The sequence below is a fragment of the Mytilus galloprovincialis genome, chromosome 7, assembly GCF_965363235.1.
Source record: "Mytilus galloprovincialis chromosome 7, xbMytGall1.hap1.1, whole genome shotgun sequence".
In the NCBI taxonomy this organism is placed as follows: domain Eukaryota; kingdom Metazoa; phylum Mollusca; class Bivalvia; order Mytilida; family Mytilidae; genus Mytilus; species Mytilus galloprovincialis.
Window position 1 is genome coordinate 73,443,024 of NC_134844.1, and position 13,117 is coordinate 73,456,140.

Sequence of the window (13,117 nt, forward strand, 5' to 3'; positions counted from 1 at the left end):
GCAGTTTTACAAAATTGTGAAAATGTAATCTTTTAGCTTTTTACTGGAAAGTAGAATGTTTCTGCTACATAAATCTGATCTGTTTTTGAAAATATAATGCACATATAATGGGTTATAGCATCATTAAGTCATGCTAAATTACTGAAATATTTTTAATTTGAGCTTTTTAGTTAAATTTTACACGGACTCCGTCTTAAATAAAAGTGGCCACATTCGTGTTCATTCATAATATTGAAATGCAAGTTGTATTTGATGATAATACATAACATATATAAAGGTTGAGGATGAACACGGATGTGGCCACTTTCATTTTTGACAAAAACCATGTGAAAAGTGACGTGTTTTGGCATATTTGATAGATTTTTCATAAGCTTGAGTCGGAGCGTTTGTAATGACTCAATCATTTAAAATCTTCACATAAACTAATTGAATCAATTGAAATATACCCTTAAGTGTTTAAATAGTGTCCAAAATCTTTAGTTCGATGAACTTGAATTTCGAGTCCAAAATCGGCCCCTTCCGGACCTACTCCTTTAGTATATACGTCAGACGCGCGTTTCGTCTACTAAAGACCCATCAGTGACGCTAGAATCTAAAAAAGTCAAAAAGGCCAAATAAAGTACGAAGTTGAAGAGCATTGAGTACCAAAATTCCTAAAAGTTTTGCCAAATACAGCTAAGGTAATCAATGCCTGAGGTAGAAAAGATGTACATCCATTTATCTATCCATAGGATGTAACGTTATTCACGGCAACCAAATGCTTCCACGATAATGTAATAAAGCGCGCATATCTTAATGGCCTTTTAGCTAAGGTAATGGACACATTCAAACCAACCATTTACTAGAAAAAGTACCCCCAAAAAACCAATCCCAAATTAAAACAAACAGAAAAATGATTGAACGTGCAGGCAATATTCTCATATCCTACATCCCTTGTATCGTCCAACAGTGGGTATAGCTCGTGCACAATAGACAAAGTAGGCTCTACCTTACAAGTGGTCATTACAAGTTTCCATTACATCCCCAAAATCAGTGGGGTCGATAATAAATAGGAGCTTATATTATGTTGTTTATTCAAAACATATTAAAAACGATGTTTGTCTAATTGTATTCATCAAACCTGAAAGAAAAAAAAACATTTATGAAATCTAACTAACAAATGTAAAGTTTTAAGCCATTTGATCAGAACACATAAAATCAAATCAGAAACTATAAAATCAGCGAGCAATAAAAGGGAGTAATTTCCAATCTAATCAAAACATAGATCTCTGATTTCGTTATGCTCATATTACAGGCGCGCGAGTTCGAATATATACATGTTTATATACTAGTAGTTACAAACCGACTAATCTGCGTCTGATACAAATCATGGACATTTTATCCCAGGCAGGATCAGATTCACTAAAACATACAAAAGCAGAGGCGGAACCAGCCATTTAAAAAAAGGTTTGGGGGTTCTAAACTCAGTATAAGGGGTGGGGTCTACCTATATGTCCCGATTCAAATCGTCCAAAAAAGGGGAATCTCTGAAATCCCTCTTCCATGGATTCGCCACTGAAAAGTCATCTTTATTAAGTATATAAATGCACATTGTGTCTATATCTCTAAACATTCGTCAAACAAAGCGGAATAACTCAGATCTATATTGGTAAAAGTTTTTTGCTAGAATTGTTGCCAAATTCTCTTTCTGACTTAAAACAGATCGACAAAAAATAAACAAAAAATGAAATTTAGATACTGAGTACCTCTATGATAATCAAATCTGTATAGCAGGGCAAAATAGGAAGGTTGTAACAGTTATGATGTGATTTGATGTAAAATCATGTTAATTAACACGGAATATAACAGCTGTTTATGATAACAAAGATTGTCAATTGTATTCGTTAAAATTAAAGGAATAATGCATGAGATATAACTAACACTGGTATTGTTCAGCCATTTGATCAGAAACCAACAAGAACAAAATAGGGACCACAAAAACAGTTGGCATTAGGGGGACTAAGTTCTCTGTTTTTTTCATGCTCATATAACGAGTTTTGATTGACTTGAATTGTTAACCGAAAAAACCAATTCCGTGTTTACAATGTCTGTGTTCAATAAAACAGATAAAAATATTGATAGTAATGAAGCTATGTTTACTTTATTAAGTTCATAATTCTTTGTAAGGGACATTTCAAATTATAATACTAGTGTACCTTTAAATTCTACACTATACTAGTACATACATTTGTATATCGATCGCACCTTGACAACACAGGTGTAAAGCTTCCTGGTAGCCATTTTGTTGTAGGTATTACTTCTTCTAGTTAATTCAATATTTTTCACATTGAGCGTCAATTCAAGTCTTACAAAATGACAATGATTCATTCACTTATGAATTGAATGCTTATTTTTGTAAATTTAAATGTAAAAGCGTTTATCGAAGCATATTTTGTATGAATGACGAATGCGCTCCATTCTAAAAATACCCATGAAAGTTCAAATGAAGTAAGTGTAAGTAATTATCGGAAGCCGTACTGTCCTCAACTATGAGGAAATCCAATATCTTATCATCGTCTTTGAAAGGCACTGCAATTAAACGTATAAAACATTTTAAACAATAAAGGCTCTCGGCCTGATTTATAAATAAAAATTACGGAAAACACAAATTAATGATATAAACCTACGACAACCATGCACTGAACTACCGGCTACTAACTTGGTACAGGCATAAACATATTTTGGTGGAATGAAACATTTCTGTTAGCACTCTACCCTCTCCAAAGATGAGACAGTGGTGTAACAGCACACCACAAAAACAAACTATAAAAATTAGTTGCCATTGACTTATCTTAAAAAATATGTTTGAGTCACAAAACCAAATAGAATAAAAACAATAGGCACAGAACAGCAGTTCCTTTTACTAAAGGATTGTACACAGCCAATACCCACTATAAATAAACTACGTTCTCCCGGACTAAACTATCAATCAATACCAGTCCGTGGATGAAGTGTGAAGACGTTTAAAACACATAAGAAACGAAACGCATGACCTTGTGCCACTATTCGGTGTGTGTCAAGGCACCGTGATGAAGGCAGTACTTAAATTTGAAAACTAAAAAAAAAAGCATTTGACTTGCATAAAGAGTTATTTAATTGACACATATCTCATATTTTTTAAAATTTATTTGTGCTCTCATTAACCAATCCCGTTATTGGTGTGAGCGGCTTATTTCCTTTTCCTTGTCGCTCGTTCTGTGAATTGTCGGCGTTTATATAAAAAATAAACCGATTTTGCTTGATTCATTTTGAAACAACAATTTACAAGTTGGCATGGAACAAAGATGTCATTAACTTAAGGTCATCATACAGCCTTCAACAATGAAAAGCACGTATCGTATAGTAATAGATAAACTGTCAAATAAAACAGCCATTTAAATGTGAAAGCTATCAAAAAAGAAAACAATGAACTCTTTTATATTCAAACATCAACGGAAAAAAAATAAATCAATTGAAACATATAATCAATATTTGTCATATAATGAAACTATATTTGTTATCCAAACAATTATATCATATCTATTTCACAGACAAACTGTGGTTGAACAAGTTCGTGTCCTATAAAATACCACCAAGTATTATGAAACTTTAACAAATTTGAACACTCTGTTCTTTTAGACAGCTGAATTCGTCTCAACTCAACCACGGTGATTCAATTGCATCATTAAAGCACATTAAAGGCAATTTGGCCATATCGTCTCAAAATCACTATTAACACATTCAATAGAGCAGGAAATTCCATATGATCAAAGAAAATCTTTGTGTGTAAAATTTTGTATCCACTTCTTCATTGTTCTTTGGAATTCAGTTGAAAAAAGTAACCATATTATGGTCATTTATATGAAGATGACACGCTATTTTTTTTAAAGAAAATCCTTTAAGAATTTGATATTCACAATAGCACATTTTTAAAATTATTTTTATTATAGAAATATGGCAGCCCAATATTGCGAACCCTGCACTGCACGTGGAAAGACTCCATCAGCCTTTCAATGGTGTACCGAATGTGAAGAAGCACTGTGTTCCGAATGTACAGAAGCTCACAAAGTTCAAAAAATGTCTCGAAGTCACCATTTGGTTGAAATAGGTAAAATACCAAACAAAATTGATTTATCCTATAATTGTTCAAAACATCAGCATTTGCCTTTTGATTATTTTTGTGTTGATCATGATGTTATTTGCTGTAAGGAATGTTTGCCAAAAGTTCATCGAGCTTGCAAAAACATATCATCAATCGATATTGCATCAAAACGTTTTAAAAAATCACAGTCATTCCTTGATTTTGAAGAACAATTGCACTTTATTTTAGAAACATTAGACAAAATGAAAAAAAATCGGAGAGAAAATAGTAGTCGATTAGAACTAGAAGAAACTAAAATTCGGAAAGAAATAGCGAAAGCAAAAGAAAATTTCATCAAACGCTTAGAATCTTTAGAAAAGTCGCTTCTGAAACAACTAACCGAATTGAACAACAAAGATATGACTGTTATTAAACATCATGAGAAAGGTATAGGTGAATTGGAAGCATCAACAAAAGCCCAAAAGGAAGCTTTAGAATTTGTAAGAGATCATTGTTCTGAGAAACAAGCATTTGTTTCAATTCATTCATCTAAACCAATCTTAGATGACATTGAAAACAAAGTGAAACAGCTGACAGAATCGTTTGTAGACACCAGCCTAAAGTTTATAGAAAAACAGTCGAAAGAATATTTAACGGATATCGGTTCAATAGAATTGAAGGAAACGTCTTGTTCCATTTCAATGGTTCCATACAAGCAGCGGCAATCTCAAGTTCCAGTCGTTTCGAAGCGCCATATTACTTCCCTCACACATCTCTACAATATCGATATGAAAGAAAAGTTGGATACCGTAACTGGTATCACAGTATCTGACAATAGCACATTAATAATATGCGATGCTGGTACCAACAAAGTTTATTTTTGTGATAAGAATGATGCATACCAATCATCTATCAACTCCCCACATCCACCGTGGGATATAGCAGCTATACCAGGAACAACCACTGCTGTTATGGTTTGTAAATCTACACCTAATATAATCGATATAGATAGACAGCAAATATTAAAGCAGGTAGAAGTGAAACAAGGTGAATGTTATGGTGTTGCTGCTACAAAAGAGAACATATATATCGGATCTAAAGGGAAGATATATGTCCTAGACTTACGTGGAAATTTTGTTAGAAAAATACAATTGAAAAACGTAGATTATTACGTTAATTACATTTCCGTTTGCTCAAATGGAAACATTTATTATTCATTCAACAATGAAGTACACTGCATTACGTCAGATGGAAAAACTGTTTTCACTTATTCTTCTCCTGATCTGCGGGATGCACGAGACATTCAAATTGATAATGCCGGCAACATATATGTCATTGGATGCAATTCACAAAGAATTCATAAACTGACGTGTTCTGGAACTTTATTAGACATCTTATTGAATGATAATTTGTCAAAACCTCTTTGTTTCTGTTTCAGAAAGGATCTTGCTAAATGTTACATTGTAAATGACGGTGGATCAAAAGTCTCCGTATTCAAGACTGAGTAACATTAAGAATGAGTTGTGACAATACGTTTTTTGTTTTTATAAATTGTCAATACGTTGCATAGGTTTTGATTGAAAGTAAAACATTACGCTTAAAGGAAAAAAAACACTATATCTAATTTCAAGTTTTGAAGGTATTGCAGTATTATCATTTGTGATGTTGCAAGTGAATTTAAAACAGACGTCTCAATTCGTTTGATGTGGTTGATTTTTTTCACATTTGGTATTTTTGTTATTCTGCTTTTTATATATAGAGTAGAGTGGTTTTTTTTGCAATTTTTTTTTACATGTATCCCACATATTTGTCCTGACTGTTTGTTTTGTTCACACATCGTTGTCAATTTATTGGAATTTTATGCGACTATCATGCAAGAGAGAGAATAAGCTAGCTATAGAACCCGCTTTAATCCATCATTTTCATAAAAAAAAATGCCTATATCAAGTAACGAACATAACATATAAAAAAGAAGATGTGGTATGATTGACAATGAGACAACTATCCATAAAAGACCAAAATGACACAAACATTAACAACTTTAGGTAACCGTTCGGCCTTCAACAATAAGCAAAGCCCATACCGTATAGTCAGCTATAACAGACCCCGATAAGACAATGTAAGACAATTCAAACGAGAAAACTAACGGCCTTATTTATGTAAAAAAAATGAACGAAAATAAAATTGAGAATGGAAATGGGGAATGTGTCAAGAGACAACAACCCGACCATATAAAAAACAACAGCAGAAGGTCACCAACAGGTCTTCAATGTAGCGAGAAATTTCCGCATCTGGAGGTGTCCTTTAGCTGGCCACTAAACAAATATATACTAGTTCAGTGATAATGAACGCCATAGTAATTTCCAAATTGTACACAAGAAACTAAAATTAAAAAATTACAAGTCTTAAAAGGCCAGAGGCTCCTGACTTGGGACAGGCGCAAAAATGCGGTAGGGTTTAACATGTTTATGAGATCTCAACCCTCCCCCTATACCTCTAGCCAATGTTGAAAAGTATATGCATAACAATACGCACATTTAAAATTCAATTCAAGAGAAGTCCGAGTCTGATGTAAGAAGATGTAACCAAAGGAAATAAACAAAATGACAATAATACATAAATAACAACAGACTACTAGCAGTTAACTGACATGCCAGCTCCAGACTTCCATCAAACTGATTGAACTATCATGATTTCATCATATTAATATCAAGCACAATTCTTCCCGTTAGGGGTTTAGTATCATACCTTCATAACATATATGAGAAGAACATAACCCGTGTCATGTAAAAACAAATATGTTACACATACACAAACGACAACCACTAAATTACAGGCTCCTGACTTGGGACAGGCACATAGTTGATTTCCATTCGTTTGATGTGTTTAAGCTTTTGATATTGTCATTTAATTAGGGACTTTCCGTTTTGTATTTTTCTCGGAGTTAAGTATTTTTGTGATTTTACTTTTATAATTTTTAACCGTCGGAGCCCAAAAGGACTGATGACGTTCATCTCATATGGCTGTTCTTTTGTATGTCCTTTCGTTAAGCTTTCTGCATTTTTTGCAATTTTTTTTTTATCGATTATGAAGAACAGTTGTTTTTTATTTGAAAAAAATGAGGATAATTATAATTGAAAATACTTCAGAGGGAAAATTATAGTCGTATATGACAAGAAAAAACATCAATCTGACAATCAGACAAAGTTGTCACGAGAAGAACGTCAAACGAAGATGTTTTTGCATGCTACAGCAATGAACTATTTAAAGTCCTATGCAAATAATTCTAGCAACTAATATCAGTATTTAAGAAAAAATAGTAACATTTTCAAGACTTGTTAACCTATATGTTTGGAAGGATAACTTGTATAAACTGGTATTACAACAGTAGGTTTTTAAAAATAAAGCTGAATGGAGCAAACAAAAACAGTTTCATTTCAGTTTTGAACATAACTGTGTTATACTTATTGGTCATTTTTCCAAATTTCTTTTTGATAACGTATGTTGTGCGGCTGTTGTCTCATTGACTCATTCTCGACATCCCATTTATTAGTCCTTCCTGACGTAGCCAAGTTAGACTGTAGGCCTGAGAGTTATCAGTTCTTCTAATAGAATATTCATGGGTTTGATTGGAAGTATATTTGTGCAATGTTTATATTCATAATTGTTTAATATTTGGTACATAATTGTTTGATATTTGGTACATAATTGTCTGATATTTGGTACATAATTGTTTGATATTTGGTACATAATTGTTTGATATTTGGTACATAATTGTTTGATATTTGGTACATAATTGTTTGGCAATTAATCTCTTCCTGGTCCTGTTACTTTAAACAAGTAATCAACGTGTAGTTGTCAATTATTTTAGTAATTATTCGGTACAATGACATAATCTTTACCTCCTGTCCAGATAAATCGACTGGGCCTACAGTACTGGTTTTGACAAGTTTATAAAATCTTGTATAATTTCGATCTTTAGACACACTTTTTCTAATTGTTTCTTTTAAATACGGAAAATATTTTCTTAAATACACAATTCTAGATTAATAATCATATTAAATTAAAAGTTGCTTCCGTTTACGTCCAGAGATGCGGACATAGGGTTTTGTGATTTAATTTCGTAAATGTATGATGTAAAATCATAAATGTGGAAGGCACTCGAAGTGGATTCGATTATGAAAATTAAATATTTAGAATATACGAGCTCTTACTTAGAACTCTAAGTTCATCGGATTTATCCAATCTCGTTAGTGTAATTTTTTCAATTATAACGTCTCAATTGATTCAATCACAATTATCAACTGGATATAATGTATATATATATCAAAAGAAATTTCAGGACTCTTGTTCAGATTGGGCAATTGTCGCCAAAATGTTGTCCGTTGCAAACTTGCGTTTAAAATATTTAGGTAGCTGCCTTTTCTTCTGTAAAGCTTTATTCATAAGATTGATACATGGTAGACAATTATAAATATTATGAAAAGTCACAAACTTTGTTTGAGTTTTGTTCAGGCTTATATATTTGTTTGCCCTGTTATGTTTGCATGTTATGCTTTTATCTATTAACGTGACATTTTGTGGGGGATCATTGCCAATGAGAAATTGCTTGAAATTATAGTATTCTGCACTGCTTTCTGTAAAGAAGGAAGCAATTGACAATAGTTTGACTAAATAGCTATAGCAGAGACGTTACTGCTGAAGTTTGGGTGGTTATTTTTTAACCAGTAAGACATGCCAATAAAAGGCACTAGTCTAGTTTAAACATATTTATTTATAGTGGATTGGGAAACAAGTTTTGCAACTGATATTAATCCCTTTCCACTTTACGGGTGCGAGTGCTGCCTTGTAGCGGCATTAGCCTACTCTTTTTCGAAATCTACAAGGGTGTCTTTAACGTGCAAGAGATGTGGCTCTCTCCTAACACGGGCCAGCCATTTATCGTCCCCGTCCGACGGACTATCATCGTTTCCTCAAGACCATACTCGCAAATGGTGTCAAGGGAGAGCCGAAAATTGAGTTCCTGAAATTTTAATCCCAAACGGGAATCGAACCAGGAACCTTTGTGTTAGTAGTCCGATGCACTAACCACTACACCACGGCTCTCTCAAGGCACTAGTCGTATACCGCTGTTACAAAAGGTTACACACTAAAGCCGAGGGAAAACATCCATTATAAGAAGAAAACAACGGAACGACAGCATTACTGAACCGAATCAAATACTTAATTGAAATATTTGTAATTTCAAATGTAATTATGGAAATCTTCAATCGTTACGAATATTAAACATATTCATATATTGTTACGAAACAAATGGAGTACCTGTATAATTAAAATCCCATCTTTTTATCAACAATATAGAGAAAAGAAATATTCATTGACCAAGTAGGTAATATTTTTCGAATTGTTCAAACCGGATGCAGTCGATTCGAACACCTTACATCCCTCAATTTGAGAATCGACTAAGCTCTCCATCAGGATATTTGTTATATCTAGATATTAATTATCCATTAGGGTATTCATATTAAAAAAATATATTAACACCATGCTTTAAATAATAAAGGTTATCTCCAGTTCTGTAATCATTTTCGTAAATATCCTTTGACAATTGCAAAAATCTTTAACTAACGATACCAGGAATATCCTTAACACGTTTACAATTTTAACTGGACAAATACAAGTAAGAAATTAACACCTCAAAGAAACATACTTAGAACCATACAAATACTACATGCTTGAAGGTCATCGTATACCATATCGCATATCAAAATCACATCCTGCAGAAATGCACCTGATGTGATCTTCTCTTTATTAGAGTTTTTGCTGCCATCCAAAATTATTCGCGATTTTTTTGCGATTTTCTGTTGTTTTTTTAAGAAAATCACTCCAGGGTTGGATCACACTCGGCTAGCTGTCTTCCTTTAAAATCCCAAAATGGAACATTGCACATGCACACAATTTAATTACATGAACGTACATATTTATATAGACGAATCACTGAAAGCATATTGTAGATTGAATATTAAAAGCAATGTTTAACTAAAACAAATCCATAAACGGTTGGCATTGATTTACATTAGTGTCTCCTCTTCAACATTCTTAAAAATTGAATATAAGACACTGCTATTTTAGTGTTTGGTACAGGTTTGCTATCACTGTGCAACACAGATCAACATAGCACCTAATATGATAAAACCAGAGACCTCTTTATGTCAGAAAACACAATTAAACATCCAAACATACTATCCACAATGATCTGTGTCCACACTTGTTACCTGTAAAAACAATAAAGAAATTGTGATTATTTGTAATTAAGGCTGCATTTACTGATAACTTTTTATCGAACGAGGACACAGTACTTATGTACTTTTATAACACTGATAATGACACATCTATATCAGTCCTTTATGTAAATTGAATAACCGACATGATCAAAGGTAAGGTTTATTTGTCAGAACAGCTACTTTTAAAAGTCATACAAGCATTTAATGTTCAAAATGTATAGTCAAAATATCGTAATAACAAGGGAATATTTCATTTTTACCTGTTCCCGTCAAGGCCTATTCAGCTTTGTTTCTCCAAGGGAGAATGTTTTTACTCTTTGCTCTCATCGTTACTACATCGTATTGACAATTTGAATAAACTCAAACAACAGCAAATTGTTCAGAAAACGTATTATTGAAAACAGTCAAGATGGTTGTTTTTTAAAAGTATTTTGTGAACGTTGTTCACATAGATTTTTCATTGCCGTCCACAATCTCCGCCTGAGTTTTGAGTTACGTGAATGTTATTCAATAGAATATAAAAATATCTTATTAGTTGATCAATTGATAGAAAAAAAGGTATACATAAATTATAAAATGTTAAGAACTGACACGAAGACGAAAAAAAAAAATTAGGTCATAGTATGATTTCCTATTCAGTGTGTATCGTCCTGAACATACGTGATATATTTGCCACTGGACGTTAATCAAGCAACCAACAATCAATCAACCTATTCAGTGTGACTCAATAAGATTGTCAAAAATGTTTCTTTATTGTAGCGATAAATTATCAAAACTTTAAGTTATATTTATTTCTGGAATACGGGCAACGACGATTTCTTTTAGACCTATCATTGACTGAACTTTAAAAAATAACTACCCAAATCGGATACAAAAAAACTATAAGACGAATTTTATTTTCAAGTAAGTTATCGATTGCATTTTTATCAAGGAAAATAATGACATCACATAGGTAATTATTTCATTCCTTGGAGCATATTCTATTGAATCATGGTATCGTCCGGATTGATTCTGAAAATAATGACCTATGGTTCTGAAAAAAAAATAACTCCATATAGGTATATAAGATATACGAAAGTACGACTAACTCATAAACGGAATGATAAACTTTCGCTAACCTTCCCATTATAGAAATTGTAGTATTTTTTTCTTGATTTTTCTTCATTTTTTATGTATGAGTGACAATTTTTTATTTCAATATTGTATTGTATCAACTGAGTAAAGTAGTCATACGAGGGACTTGATCTTGTTTAGAAAATAGTTATAAACATGCAGATACCGGTTATCTATGTCTACATCTAATCTCAAGGCTATGGACCGTTGCTGAGATTAAACATTTTCCGAACCCTGACTAATCTATTAATAGTATACGAGAAATTTAAAGTAAGTGTCTTTATAACATCAGTGGTGTATGGTACCAATCAGATTAGACGTTCGATGGCTATCAGTTTTAAGTTTATCAGGTTCACACTTACATGTAGATTATTGATGATCTCATTTCGTATTTCTCGTTTAAAAGGAGAATAAATAGGAGCTTATACAAATGTATTATGATGTTATTCAAGATGTATTAAAAAGTATTTGTCTAATTGTATTCATAAAAATTGATAGAATAAACAAGTGAAATCTAATCAACAAATGTAAAGTTTTAAGCCATTTGATCAAAATACATAAAATAAAATCAGAAACTAAACAAACAGTGAGCAATAAAGGGGAGTAATTTCCAATCTAATCAATACATATATCTCTGATTTTTATGTTCCTATAACAAGCGCGCGAGTTCGGGTATAAAAATGTTTATATAGTTTCAAACCTACTAATTCGCATCTGATAATAAACATGTACATTTTATTCCAGGCAGGACCAGATTCACAAAATCGTTGTACAAAAGCAGAGGCGGATCCAGTCATTTTCTAAAGGGATGGGGGTTCTACTCATATGACCTCATTCAAACCCATTGATCGTCAAAAAAAAGGGGATCCAACGCCAGATCTCTCCCTGGATCCGCAACTGAAAAGTGATCTTTATTAAGTATATTAATTCACATTTTCACTATACTTCTAAACATTTGATGATATCCGTCAAACAAAGCGGAATAACTCAGATCCATATTGGTGAAAGTTGTATAAGTTTTATTGCTAGGAGTGTTGTCCAATTCTCTTTGTTACTGATAACAAATCGACAAAAATTAAACCAAAAAGGAAAATTAGATACCTTTATGATTATCAAATTTGTAAAAATGAGCAAAATAATAATAGTTGTGTTTATATTCAAAATCTTATTAATTGACACCTCTGCCTTTTTATGGAAATTTATGAAGACCTTGTATAGATATGTGAGATAAGTCCTAAGTATTACATATACATTTTTTTATCTTGAATAATTCGGTGAAAATGATGATGTTAAACATCAAGGATTGATACTCTAAGAATTTTACAAGATATATCATACCCCAAGGATTTAGCTAAGGTTCCTGATCGCTCTGCCAATAACAAAAAAATGTCAATTGTATTCATTAAACTTGGTGGAATAACACAAGAGATATAACTAACAGTGGTATATTTTTAAGCCATTTAAATCAGAACACACAAACAAAAATAAAGAAAATCAAGGACCAAAAAAGCAGTAAGCAATAAGGGGAATCAATTTCCATTCTAATTAAAACATAAATCTCTGTTTTCGTTATGCTCATATTACGAGCGGGCGAGATTTGATAGATCTGAATTCTCAACGG

At 32.5% G+C, this 13,117-nt stretch overlaps 1 protein-coding gene across 1 annotated transcript; it reads left to right on the forward strand.

The window, feature by feature from the left end:
• The first annotated feature begins 2,252 nt into the window (after nt 1-2,252).
• On the forward strand, nt 2,253-5,773 carry LOC143081939 (uncharacterized). The gene is made up of 2 exons (XM_076257576.1): nt 2,253-2,286; nt 3,969-5,773. Exon 2 carries the CDS (start codon nt 3,973-3,975, stop codon nt 5,605-5,607), a length of 1,635 nt encoding a protein of 544 aa, XP_076113691.1. The 5' UTR covers nt 2,253-2,286; nt 3,969-3,972; the 3' UTR covers nt 5,608-5,773.
• Nucleotides 5,774-13,117: the final 7,344 nt, after the last annotated feature.